The sequence below is a fragment of the Leucoraja erinacea genome, chromosome 3, assembly GCF_028641065.1.
Source record: "Leucoraja erinacea ecotype New England chromosome 3, Leri_hhj_1, whole genome shotgun sequence".
Classification (NCBI taxonomy): domain Eukaryota; kingdom Metazoa; phylum Chordata; class Chondrichthyes; order Rajiformes; family Rajidae; genus Leucoraja; species Leucoraja erinaceus.
This window is the reverse complement of record NC_073379.1, coordinates 72,869,694-72,882,969: the sequence shown is the minus strand read 5'-3', so window position 1 is coordinate 72,882,969 and position 13,276 is coordinate 72,869,694. Positions and strand designations below refer to the sequence as shown.

The 13,276-nt window shown below is 38.4% G+C and overlaps 1 protein-coding gene across 1 annotated transcript in view; it reads left to right on the top strand.

Annotated features, from left to right (window-relative positions):
* The window catches only part of dapk1 (death-associated protein kinase 1), a 179,956-nt gene that overhangs the window by 81,445 nt on the left and 85,235 nt on the right, over positions 1 to 13,276 (top strand). Inside the window, exons 4-9 of the mRNA XM_055632928.1 lie at positions 3,326 to 3,464; positions 7,252 to 7,381; positions 10,529 to 10,577; positions 10,665 to 10,691; positions 11,726 to 11,878; positions 13,007 to 13,052. Coding sequence (XP_055488903.1) covers positions 3,326 to 3,464; positions 7,252 to 7,381; positions 10,529 to 10,577; positions 10,665 to 10,691; positions 11,726 to 11,878; positions 13,007 to 13,052 — 544 coding nt within the window. The remainder of the gene's footprint in view (positions 1 to 3,325; positions 3,465 to 7,251; positions 7,382 to 10,528; positions 10,578 to 10,664; positions 10,692 to 11,725; positions 11,879 to 13,006; positions 13,053 to 13,276) is intronic.

Sequence of the window (13,276 nt, the reverse complement as noted above, 5' to 3'; positions counted from 1 at the left end):
AATATTTGATGAGGTTCCTCATGGTAGGCTGCTCTGGACATTTAGATCGTATGGGATCCAGGAAGCACTATCTGACATGAGAGGAAGCAGAGGGTGGTAATGGAAGATTAAGGGTCGGTGCTGGGAACATTGCTGTTTGTAGGTTATAATAACGATTTGGATGAGAATGTGTAAGGCAGGATTAATAACTTTGCAGATGACACTAAAGTGGGTGGTATTGTAGATATTGAAGATGGTTGTCAAAAATGACAGCAGAATCTTGATAAGCTGGGCAAGAGGGCTGACGAATGGTTAATGGAGGCAAGGTGCTACATTTTGGAAAATGAAACCAGGGCAAGACCTTTACAGTGAATGGCAGGGCCCTGGTGTGTACAGATACATAGTTCCCTGAAGGTTGCCCCACAGTTAGATAGAGCGGTTTCAGTATATTGGCCTACATCAGTCAGGGTAAAGGGGGCAGATTTTGGATGTTGTGTTACAGATGTACGACACATTGGTGAGTCTGCATTTGGAGTATTGTGTTCCCTTTTGGCCACCCTGCTATCAAAAGGATGTTATTAAACTGGAGAGAGTGTAGAGAAGATTTACGAGTATGTTGGCAGGACTCGAGGGCCTGAGAAACAGGTGAAAGTTGGGCAGGCTAGGACTTTATTCCGCCAAGCCCAGGAGGCTGAAGGATGATCTTATAGAGGTGTATACAATAATGAGGGGAATAAAGAGCGTGAATGCGCAAAGTCTTTTACACAGATTAAGGGAAGGCAGAACCAGAGGATAGAGGTTTAAGCTGAGAGGGGAAAAAGTTAATAGGAACCTGAGGGGCAACTTTTTCACACAAAGTTTTTATTCAAATGACATTTGAATATTGTTATTCAAATGACATTTTACTATCCGAACAAGCATAACTTAATTGTGCAGATCATTTGAGACCCATGTAATTAAGTAATACACAGAATGGTAAATCTACATGGAGTGTAATACTGAATTTACATGGCCTCTTTCAAAATATGCTTTTTTCTTTTTGGTCATTTTGGGCCAATATGTTAAGGATTATTTTTGGCCAGTCATTGAATCACTGGGAGCACATAAAATTGTGCAAGTCATTGCAAATCAGAACTTTCATAAAATGTGACCTTTTAAAGTAATTCAGGGTGGCACAGCGGTAGAATCGCCTTACAATGCCAGAGATCCAAGTTTGATCCTGACTGCGGGTGCTGTCTGTGCAGAGTTGGTATGTTCTCCCCGTGACTACGTGGGTTTTCCCTAGGTGATCCGGTTTCCTTGCACACATCAAAGACGTACAGGTTTGTAGGTTTATTGGCTTCAGTAAAAGTTATAAATTGCCCCTAGTGTGCAGGATACTGCTGGTGTACGGGGATCGTTAGTCGGTGTGGGCCAATGGGCCTTCCATGCTGTATCTCTAAAACTAAACCTAAAACAGCTTTCCATCTCTCCCTTTCCGCTGCCCCACCAACCCGGTCACAATTAACTATCTCTATAGCTGCACTCCAAGATTCTTCTGTTTTCTGTGTAGTTTAGAATAATTTATCATTTGCTGCTTGTCTATAGTCAACTGTTTTAACACAACTTAGTATCTGCCTATGATAAATTATCTCTTCTGATTGCTTTTCATTTCAAGCTTTGTCGCTATAATCATTTGTTTGTTATTATTTGTGCGATTTGAAAATACTCTATCCCACCACAGAACTTTATTGTCGTCAAATTCAATTTAAACTCGTTTCGATTTTGTATTATTCACCTTTGCCCACACAAAACCATAGAAAATAGTTTAAAAAATGACCTTGTTTATGTTGTCATAAGATTAACTTATGTCACAATATTTTTCCTATTTCCACATCTATGCAAATGTAATAACTTAATGATCACTTCATCAGGTCGATATCCGAAGGTCAGGACTAATGATTGGAAAATTCAATTCTACCTTTGTAGCCTGGGGAATTTACATTCAATTAAGTAAATCTGGAATAAAAAGTTAATATCATAATGGTGACTGAAATCACTGGCTTAGTGGTTAAAGACTCTGGTTCATTGATATCCTTCAGAGAAGAAAATCTGTTCTCCTGGCTGAATCAAAAACCCAGTGTTTGTCTTTTACAGATTGTCTTTTACATCTAACAGATTGTCTTTTATTACAAACCAGCACCTGCAGATCCTTGTGTCTGAATCAAGTTATGCATTTGTTTTGAGATGGTTTTGCCACTCTTTGATAATTTTTAGTGTAGACACGAGCTTTCATTTGTTCTCGTTGTTCTAGAAAAAAGTAAATTTGTCATAAATTCTGAGATTTAGAATATAACTGAAAGAAGATTACAATGGAACTTTATACAACATCAGCTAGACCACAGCTTGAGTACTGAATGCGGTTTTCGTCACAACTTTGCAGAGAAGGATGCAATTGTACTGTACAGGATACAAAGGAACCTATAGACTTTGTTGGTAGGAATAGGCAAAGCCCCCGCCCCACCCCCCCACATTCTTAGTCACGTGTTCAAGAAGGAACTGCAGATGCTGGAAAATCGAAGGTACACAAAAATGCTGGAGAAACTCAGCGGGTGCAGCAGCATCTATGGAGCGAAGGAGATAGGTCACGTGTGTGACCAAACATATGTAAAATTGCGGAATACATCTCTTCTAATTCTGCATTACTGGTATATTGTTTTGTACTGTATATATGATTCTTTTTTTTCCAAAGTTTATCAAGTGAAATTTTTATGTTATGCCGACAATGTTTGTTTAGGGTCAGAGGTCAAATATGACTGGTCCGTGTGTGTGTGACCTCACACGGAAGCATTTTTTTCCGTCTCAGTTTCATCTTACCAACGGAATTTCAAAAAGCTAGTATGTTCATATACTTAGCAGACATGCATTTATAGTTCTGTAGGTAGGAAAATATCAATGAATGAAGATGAATCTCTTACAAGAATTTATTAATGTAATGCTTTATGTGATGCCAGCTGGTCACGTGTGTGACATTTTTGGTTCACTTTCCAAAGAATGGCCCAATTACATATTTGAAGAAAGGTCAGAATAGCTGCGGCTTCCTTTCATGTAGAAGATGCAGAGGTGAAATTCAATTGAGGCATCTAAAATAAAGGGCAATGCTTGTTTTAGTGGACAAATTCTGTGAGGCTGCCAACTGGTGGTATGGTCACTTCCCGTATCACTTGTGGTGAGGAGCTTTAACATTACAATCTTAAATTGGGCATTTTATTTGAGGGATCTTAAAATTGATTTATTTGAGCGGTTAATTTTAAACACATTGGAAACAATATTGTGAAGTTACTTTTTTTTTTTTTTTTTAATTCAGTGTGTCCGGTGGAGAACTGTTTGATTTTCTGGCAGAGAAAGAGTCCTTGACAGAAGAGGAGGCAACAGAATTTCTCAAACAGATTCTTAATGGTGTCCAATACCTCCATTCCAAGTGCATCGCCCATTTTGACCTTAAGGTAAGTCCAGGGTGAAGTTGTCCAAATTTAGTTTATTGTCACGGGTACCGAAGTTCAGTGAGAAATTGTTGAGCGTTTTCTTTTTCTTTTTAAAATGGCCAAAGCGAAAAATAGTCATGCTTAAACTAACAAATATCAATTTAAATGCTCTTGACTTTGAGATAAATTAGTCATGGCATGTAAGACTTAAGTAAGTAAGTTGATGCACTGAAAACTGTTATGCATGTCTGTTCCCAATAACTGAAAATTGATGCTGGGTATTTTACTTTCCTTCTTACCACCTTTTGTCCTCCTGTTTTAAAAGCTAGGAAGGTAAGTGGTACCTGATATTGCCTTAGCTGGTCTATCCTTGAAGCTCTGAATACTGGGAGCTGTAGCTTTACGTTACCTAATGCTGATATTTACACACCGTACTGATGCATAATGAAATTCTGTTGGATGGATTATCACATTTAGCCCACAATTTATCCACTGTAAAATATATGCGCTCACTTACTCATTAGTTTTAACTTTGATTTTAACTGTAAAGAATTAAGAAAAGACTTATCACTTATCACTTATTCCAGTTGTAGGTGGGTTTTGTTCTATTCTGATTCGCGTTGAGATGGCAGTTAAAAACCTCCAATAAAGAACAAAGAGCTGTGTATAACGGTTACACCTCTGTTAACACAACAGAGGTGTATAAAATCATGAAGCGAATAGATAGGGTGAATACACAGTCATTTTCCCCAGAGTAGGTGAATCGTGAAACAGAGGACATGGGTTTAATGTGTAAGGAGAAAGGTTTACTAGTAACCTGAATGGCCTTGTCCAAACTTTAAAATTTTCAATCTATGGACATTTTCATATGATTTAGTTGTTATGTATTCAAATCTCCAGGAATACGCAAGGATTGCAATTATTGCAATGTGGATTTGCTGTCCATATAGTTTTCTCACTGTTAGGAATTCTAATTTTTCAATTCCATTTACCAAATAAATATGTGGACTACTTTTACCACAATATTTGAGTCAAATTTCACTCCACAATAAAAAGGTTCCGCCTAATCCCACTGTATTAGTAGTGGAGTTCCATACCATTACCCTCCTTGCTCTACTTTCAGATAATAAAATGTTGTATTAATGGAAAAGTTGGTAATGTTGAATTGAGTGAATTAATCACCTGTTCTAGGGAATACAACAGTGTAATACCTACCACAGTTCAGTGATGTTGATGTGGCCTGGCCTTCCCCAACTCTTCAACTACGTTTAGGAAAGGTTAAGTTTAAAATCTCCAAGGTCAACCCTAAATCCACTTTCTCTCTTCACTCAAGATACTGTCCTTTTATTTCTCCTGGCCTGTGAAACATAATGTCTACAGCCGATTCAACATATGCAAAGAAATGGGAGCTTGGATAATTTGTTTCCATTTTTATTCAATCTCTTTTTTATTTATGAACAAATTAAGATTTAACTTGTATTGTGGTTTGAACAATGTTGAAAAATACCCGAATCTGATTTGTCTCATTTTTACAAAGTATAATTTACATAGTTGTTCAATTAGGTGAAATATTTATATTTGGGATATCTACCAGTTGCTAATAATATGAAATTAAAACCTAGTCCAGAGTAAAAATGTAATTGGTGCAATAATATAATGCAGGTGGTTGAGCTCTTGATACCATTGTATAGATTTTCACATTAATTTATGAGGAATAAACGTGCATTAGACGACGCATGTGTTTAAAAGGACATTGCATGGGATTTGTTTATGTGTTTTGAACTGCAGCCAAATCACCTAAATCAATAGGGAACTGTAACTGTGCAAATGTTTGTTTTTCCAGTAGTCAGATGATATGTCCTGACATTAAACATCTAGGGACTGCAAAAGGTATTTTCTGACCTGCTTTATATTAGCTTTCCAAATTGCTCAGGGAAAAAGTGGTCTGCTCAACCAATTGGGAACCAAACCTTGCTACCATCTGACAACCACTCTCCTGTTAGTTGTAAGATGTTTTATGCACCCAGTGTAGGCAGATAATTATTAAACGAAGGCAGTAAGTGCAAACATAGCTCCTACAAAATACTGCCATCTCATTAAAGCCTTTGAGATTTTGTTGAGGGGAGTAAATGGATCCTCATTGATGCCAGTTTTGTCTCTGATGACCAGGAAACTGTACATGCAGTAACTCTCAAAATGATTAATATGAACAATTCAATTACATTTGTCAGACATTCTATATGAAAGATGTATATGCATATAGTATTTGATTAAATGTATTTAGCAGAACAAATCAAAAGTTCCATCAAAAAGTACTGATAAGAAAGCAACGCCTGAAGATATGAAAAAAGTAAAGAATGACAGTGATACATTACTGATTGGCAGCACAGGCTTAACAGATGTTTCCTGTTCCAGTGTTCCCACTTGGCTGGTAATAAAAGTGAAGGGATAAATTACCATGTGGCAATCCTATTTTTTCATCAGTTTGTATAATCCTCCTGATTTAAGTAAACATATATTGTTGAGCATTGTACCGAGCTAAGCAGTACTTGCGAGATACAATGCATTCAGAAAGTATACAGACCCTTCACCTTTTCCACATTTTGTTACATTACAGCCTTATTCTAAAATGGATTAAAACATTTTTTTTACCATCAATCTACACATAATACCCCATAATAAAAATGCGAAAACAGGTGTCTGGAGCACTGTAGCAGGTTTTCATCAAGGATCTTTCGGTGCTTTGCTCCGTTCATCTGTCCCTCGATCCTGACTGGTCTCCCAGTTCCTGCCGCTGAAAAACATCCCCACAGCATGATGCTGCCACCACCATGGTATTGGCCAGGTGATGAACGGTGCCTAGTTTCTTCCAGACGTGACACTTGGCATTTAGAGTTCAATCTTGGTTTTATCAGACCGGAGAATCTTGTTTCTCATGCCTGTTGGCAAACTCCAAGCGGGCTGTCATGTACCTTTTACTGAGGAGTGGCTTCCGTCTGGCCACCCTACCATAAAGGCCTGATTGGTGGAGTGCTGCAGATATAGCTGTCCTCTGTAAGGTTCTCCCATCTCCGCAGAGGAACTCTGGAGCTCTGTCAGAGTGGCCATCGGGTTCTTGATCACCTCCCTGACCAAGGCCCTTCTCCCCCTATTGCTCACTTTGGCTGGGGGGGGGGGGGGGGGGGGGCAGCTCTATGAAGATTCTTGGTGGGTCCAAAGCTCTTCCATAAGAATGACGGAGGACACTGTGCTCTTCTGCAGAAATTGTTGTATACCCTTCCCCAGATCTGTGTCTCGACACAATCCTGTCTCAGAGGTCTACGGACAATTCCTTTGTCTTCATGGTTTGGTTTTTGCTCTGACATGCACTGTCAAATGTGGGATCTTATATAGTCAGGTGTATGCCTTTCCAAATCATGTCTGATCAATTTAATTTACCACTGGTGGACTCCAATCAAGTTGTAGAACCATCTCAAGGATAATCAATGGAAACAGGATGAACCCAAGCTCAATTTTGAGTGTCATAGCAAAGAGTCTGAATACTTATGAAATTATACCTTGTATCACTAAACCAGCAATCTTAGAGCAGTAGAGAATTACAATGTAAAGCAACTATAGTGTAATGTAACTCGTTCTCTTTACATTTGATTATACTGTTAATTTTTGAAGCGTGATTTTTATACAAAATAGCAATATTATCTAAACAATTGCAGGCATTATTTTAATCCCAGATGCTGCTCTTGTTCTGTTCATTAGTGGAAGCAAGTTTGTGCTTGAATTTTTTCCAGAACCTTTTTCCTTTTTATAGCCTGAAAATATTATGTTGCTGGATAAAAAGTCACGCAAACCTCGGATTAAGCTCATTGACTTTGGTTTAGCACATGAAATCGATTTTGGGCATGAATTTAAAAACATCTTTGGAACTCCAGAGTTTGTCGGTAGGTATCTTTAAAAGCTTGATCTTTTCTCTGGTTATAGTGATTACATTTATTTTACAATACTTTGCGATCGATGCATTTATTTTGTTAAATTATTGTATGGCTGTTACTCCATGTTTTGTTTGCAGGAGGTGAGAATGGGCAAATGGAGTTGATGGTATGTGTGTGCATGCTGAAAATGAACCCATAAATGGGGATTCGCATAATACTATGGAACAGAATAACGTGGCCTGGAATTCACTAAATTAGGGTGATAACAAAATTAGCAATTATGAAGAATTGTATAGACCAGGGGAGCAAATAAGATTGCTCACCAGCACGCTAGTTCCAGAAATGGTGTCAGTTCTGATTTATACAATCTTTTTCCACTCATACTCCTGAACCATATTGGGGGAATACACTTGTTTTGTACTTGGCAGCAAAGGTTGTACCAAGCCTCAAGTTTTAAAGATCTGAGGCTATGCCCTTCCTAACTTCTGCCGTGAATATACGTTCACAACCAGACCCCTTCAATTTTGATCACTCAGACGTACAGTATAATTTGTCAACCAATTTTGAAATGAAGGGTTGCTCAATTTATTCTTATAAATTTAGCCTTGCACATTCTGTTGGAAGGTTAATTGTGACAGGCTACCTGGTCACTCTTCTACATTCTGCTGCTTCTTTCAAGCTGATTGCATTTTTATTCAGAAACACCATGCGTTTACGTTTCTCCCCTATTGTTTGCTCCTGGAATCTACTAAAATAACAAAATGATGTGCCCTTAAAGTTGATTTACTAACATTCTTACCCAGTTCATGAAAAGATATGATGAACAGGGGTGCACCAATGCCTGTAGCACACTGCTGGTCACAGATCTCTAGTCTGAAAAACAACTCTTCCACGACCACCCTCTGATCCTACCATCAAGTAAATGTTATATCCAGTTGTCTGGTTTATCCTGAAATCCATGTGATTTCAGCCCAGCTTACCATATGGGACATTGTCTACATGGACCACAGCAAGGCCTTAGACAATGTCTCCCATCTTGCCCCCGTCAATCCTCTTGACCACCTTTTCATATAAATTCTTATCAGATTAGTAAGACATAATTTCCCACGCAAAAGCTATGTTGACTAACCCTAATCAGTCCTTATCTTTCAACGTTGGTTGAATTAATCAGTCCTATCTCTCAAAATCCTCTCCAGTAGGTGATGTGAAGTTCACCGGCACAACTTTTGTCATGTGGATATGTTGCAAAATTCACAGTTCTCTACTTTGAATTCTTTGATTTCCATGATTTTCTCCACAGTAGATACAGACAAGAAATGTATTCACTTCTACACAGTTGTCATTTTAGGGCATTTAACTTTCCCAGTATAGACTGGGACCGTCATGGTGCCAAGAACTTAGACGTAGTGAAATTTGGCAAATGTGTTCAGGAAAGTTTCCTCAGCAAATATGTAGCAGGCCCTACATGGGAGAGGCCAAAGCTTGATCTACTCTTAGGACATAATGGAGGGCAAGTGAATGAAGTGTTCATGAGCAAGTATCTTGGGACCCATGACCACTGTTCTATTAGTTTTTTTAAAGTTATGGATAAAGACTGGGCGATCCCACAAGTTAAAATTCTGAATTGGGGCAAGGCATACTTTGATAGAACTTGCTCAAGTTGTTGGGTGGAGGTTGTTTGTGCGCAAAGGAACGTACAGCAAACGGGATAAAACATCAGGCGATTTCCGGCATGCATTAGCGTACGGATGCTTTAGTTTAGAACCAAAGTGTTGTGCTATTTTGATAACTTTTTAAACATAAAGTAAATTGAAATGATCCGGATCTAAATGGAAAATAGGTGGCTTTGCGGTTGGCTTAATGTTTTATATGTTCAGAATAACAGCTGTAAAAGGGCGTTAATTTTAAGTTTGTTTCATGCAATCTGAACAATTTCAAATTGAAAGAAATCAATGAGCATGAAGCAAAACAGTGGAACAATCGCAACAGCTGCACTAAAACGATATTTAAAGACCTCTTAACTTTGAAGCAGCTGTAAAACAAAAACATTGCATCAAGAGTAAATTCCAATTGTTCTTGAGTTAGGGTGTGTTGACCCTATTAACCTCTATAGGGTATCAACTGATGTACCGAACAAAAGATTTCATCTTTATTAACACTCGAGTAACTTAAACATGCAGGCAAACCATTGAGTTCTAATAACTTCTCATTTATTTTACAATTTCAACAACACTTCTTAAACTAAATCAAAAAACTCATGACTTGGTCGCAGATATTACTCGTATGAACGAATTGGCCAGATTCACTCGGGGGTTGTCTGAGTTTTGAAATGGGGTCCCTTCTTGCGGTGGATGTTCCCGGGTGCTGATGTCTCAGACTGCAGGGGTGGAAATCGCTGTCAAAACATGGTGGGGGATACAATTTCTTGGTGGCCGCACGCACGCGCGCGCGCACGCTTCAGCCGTGGGCCCTGTGGACGGTAACATCGGGAGCTGAGCTGGTTGGTGACCGACTCCGAACTCCAACGCGTACCCCTGCCGCCGCGCACTCCCCCCGGCATTTCCGCCCATATCGAACTGCCCTTTTTTTAATACCATTTTTCCTTCAATCTTACAAAGGAAGTCTTTGTTCTCAACCAAGGCTCACATGACTATGAAGTCAATCATTTTAAGTTGTGACTCCTGCAAGGGCTGAATAAAGAAATCACATCTTTGTTCCTTGTCAGGCTATAAAGTTCTTAATTGCATTGCTTCTTCATATCTCCTTCTCATTATAGTTATTTTGCAAAATGTCCGTTTCAGGCACCTTATCTTCTCAAGGCCCACACTGCATAGCCATAAGTTATCTTCAGTTCTGCTCTCGCCAGATGTCAAACATGTGACCATTTTCACTGTGCTCCTTTGTTCTCCTGGCTCCAGCATTTTGCTCTGTCTCTCTAGCTCGAAGTAGACTCCTAAAGCCTGTTGGGATACTTGACATCCAGTCTCTGGCAAAGGGTGTTAGGGAAAACTGATCCATGTAGGATTATCATAGTCAGAGGAGGTAATGAGATGTTCTAGCAGCAAAATATCTAAAATGGGGGGGAAATCAATTCCTTTGGCCATGCGAGCAAGACTTTAGATCTTGTGAGGCTAATTATTTAATTTTATGTTATAGCTCCAGAAATAGTAAACTATGAACCTCTTGGTCTGGAGGCTGATATGTGGTGAGTAAAATATAAACTGAGCCATTGAATAGATTGTTCAAGCACACATTTGCAGATATGTAACAGCATTGTTCTCTTGAATTTCAGGAGTATTGGAGTCATAACTTACATTCTGTAAGTATTACAATTTTAACAATTGTTCATTTTCTTATGGTAGAAAGTTATTCTGGTAGTCTTGCCAAGTACTTGTTATATTGGTTTTCATTTACAGGAACAGTAGCTTATTTGGTGTTATCACGACATTAGTACTCAGTGCATCTGAAATATGTCTCATTTTACTATACATTCTTGAGGGATAGTTTTGAATTAAAATCTGAAAAAAGACAGTGCTGAGATTTTATTTTCTTATATGTAATTGCTTAGAGGCATAAATTAATGGGATTGCTCCAAGAATAATTAAATCTTAAATCAATTATAATTATTTTTAAAGTTGCACTAAGCCATGGAGATTTATGGTCACAGAGCACAAATAATGATCCAGCTTCTCTTACATGTAAGTTGGAGGTTATGGGTATCCCCTTACAAATCAGCCCATTGTTTTCCTTTGTTATTGGAGGGAAGGAGGGAGAGTTGGATAGTGATACATGCCAACACAGTGGAAAGGCTACTTGGATTTTGTATCTGAAGTGTGGAACGTACAAGGATCAATTGGTAAAAAAATTCTGAGACCATTTCAAAGATAAAATCAAATTACCTTAATTAAAAGCTGATTGTGGGAATTTCCAAAAATAATCTTTTTATTAACACAAGGAGGCTAAAATTAATTCCACTGATAAGGGATTAACAATTTACCATAATGTTATTTCATAAGCAATTTAGAGGTTTCCATTGGCCTGTGTCAAACTGATGTAGATGGGGGGGGGGGGGGGGGGGGGGGGGGGGGGGGGGGGGGGGGGGGTGGGTGGGGGGAGGGGGGGGGGGTGGGGGGGGGTGGGTGGGGGGGTGGGGGGGGGGGGGGGGGGGGGGGGGGGGGGGGGGGGGGGGGGGGGGGGGGGGGGGGGGGGGATTCTGTTTGTAGTCCTAGTGGTATTGGGCTCAATCCTATGGTATTTGTTTTATGAGAACTTAGTTAACCATGGAACTTTTTTGAACAGCTATTTCATGCATATGACATTGTTCTGAAATTTCTGTCATTCTCTTTTAATTAGCTTGAGTGGTGCATCACCATTCTTGGGTGACAGCAAACAAGAAACGTTAGCCAATGTTTCAGCTGTGAACTATGAATTCGATGAGGAATTTTTCAAGAATACTAGTGGCTTGGCGAAAGACTTTATCCAGAAACTACTTGTGAAAGATCCCAAGTATGTCTTCAATAACCTTTCCAAAATGTTACTTCAGTGAACTTTAATATTCTTTGCGTGTTAAACACATATTAACATTGAAGTTACTAACCACTTAGTTATTTGATGATACTCAGTCACTTAGAGAATAAGAGCTGTGAAAGTTGCTGTCTACCGAAGTAGTTGATCTTAGTTGGACCTGAAATTGTCCTCTCATTCTCTGAGTTTGAGGGGGAAATATCTCTCCTGGTTTCTGTTTCTGACTGCAGTTCATTGTGTGGTTTGGTAAGATCAGTTGTAAAATTCCGTATGGCTGACATATCGATACCCAAGTCCATCGATCATTGAAAAACAAGTCTGGTCCATCTTCCCGTTTTCTCCATTATTATTTTCATGGAATAAATGGAGACTATTGTAGAACAATTACCCAGTTTTATGTCAATGAAGAAAGAATGGATGTCAAATGAGCATCATAGGTTAAAATTCTCATGTTTGCAAAAGAAAGTGAGATTAACCACAATGCTCAATATAGACGTACAAATTATTGAATGAAGATCAATTCTCCCCATGTTTCACTATATTTCACAATTGCATTTCAGTGTTTAAAACATGTGCCACCATTTTTTTTTTAAGACTTAACGAAGTTTCACTTCTATGATGATTTTGCTAAACTGAACTCTGTCATTGTTCACATGTTCAGCTGTGCCAATGATCGCCAAGGGTATTCTAACTGCTTATTTGTGGTCATAATTCAGCCTAAGCAGGTGATTCCATTGTCATTTTAACATTAAGAGCCAAGCTGTGGCAAGCTATGGATTAATAAAAATTTAAAAAATCAGTTTCCATACTCACTGCACCCCTAAGTACAGAAATAACTATCTAAAATTGGGTGAAGGGAAGAATAACAAATATTTCCATTTTCACACCATGCACCACACGTTAATTACTTTTTTAATTGTTGCTTTATTAAGGATCATTTTTGTGTAATATGACATTTGAAGTACTGTTTTGAACAAAAAAACCCTAAAATACTCAAAGGAGTCTGGTAAAGACATTGGGTTGAAAGGTTAGTTTAAGTAGTAGGATTTGTTTTCATAAGATTGTTGCAGTATTTTCAACAATTCTGCATTCTACCTTTGTCTCTAACAGGAAAAGAATGACAATACAAGATAGCTTGCAGCACCCATGGATCAAGGTGTGCTTTTCTATAAGTATTTAAGACTTTGGCTTAACACACAAAAGGAGAGAATGCATAACACATTTTAGATCAATTCTTTGAATACATTATTATACCTAAGTTTAAAGTAAATGATTGGAAAGTATCTATTTTCTAAATAAAACCAAAGAAATTATCTTTTAAGAAAAAAGGTGATTTAAAATTTGGAATTAGTTATTTTTCCAGTGGAACAAATGTGTGAT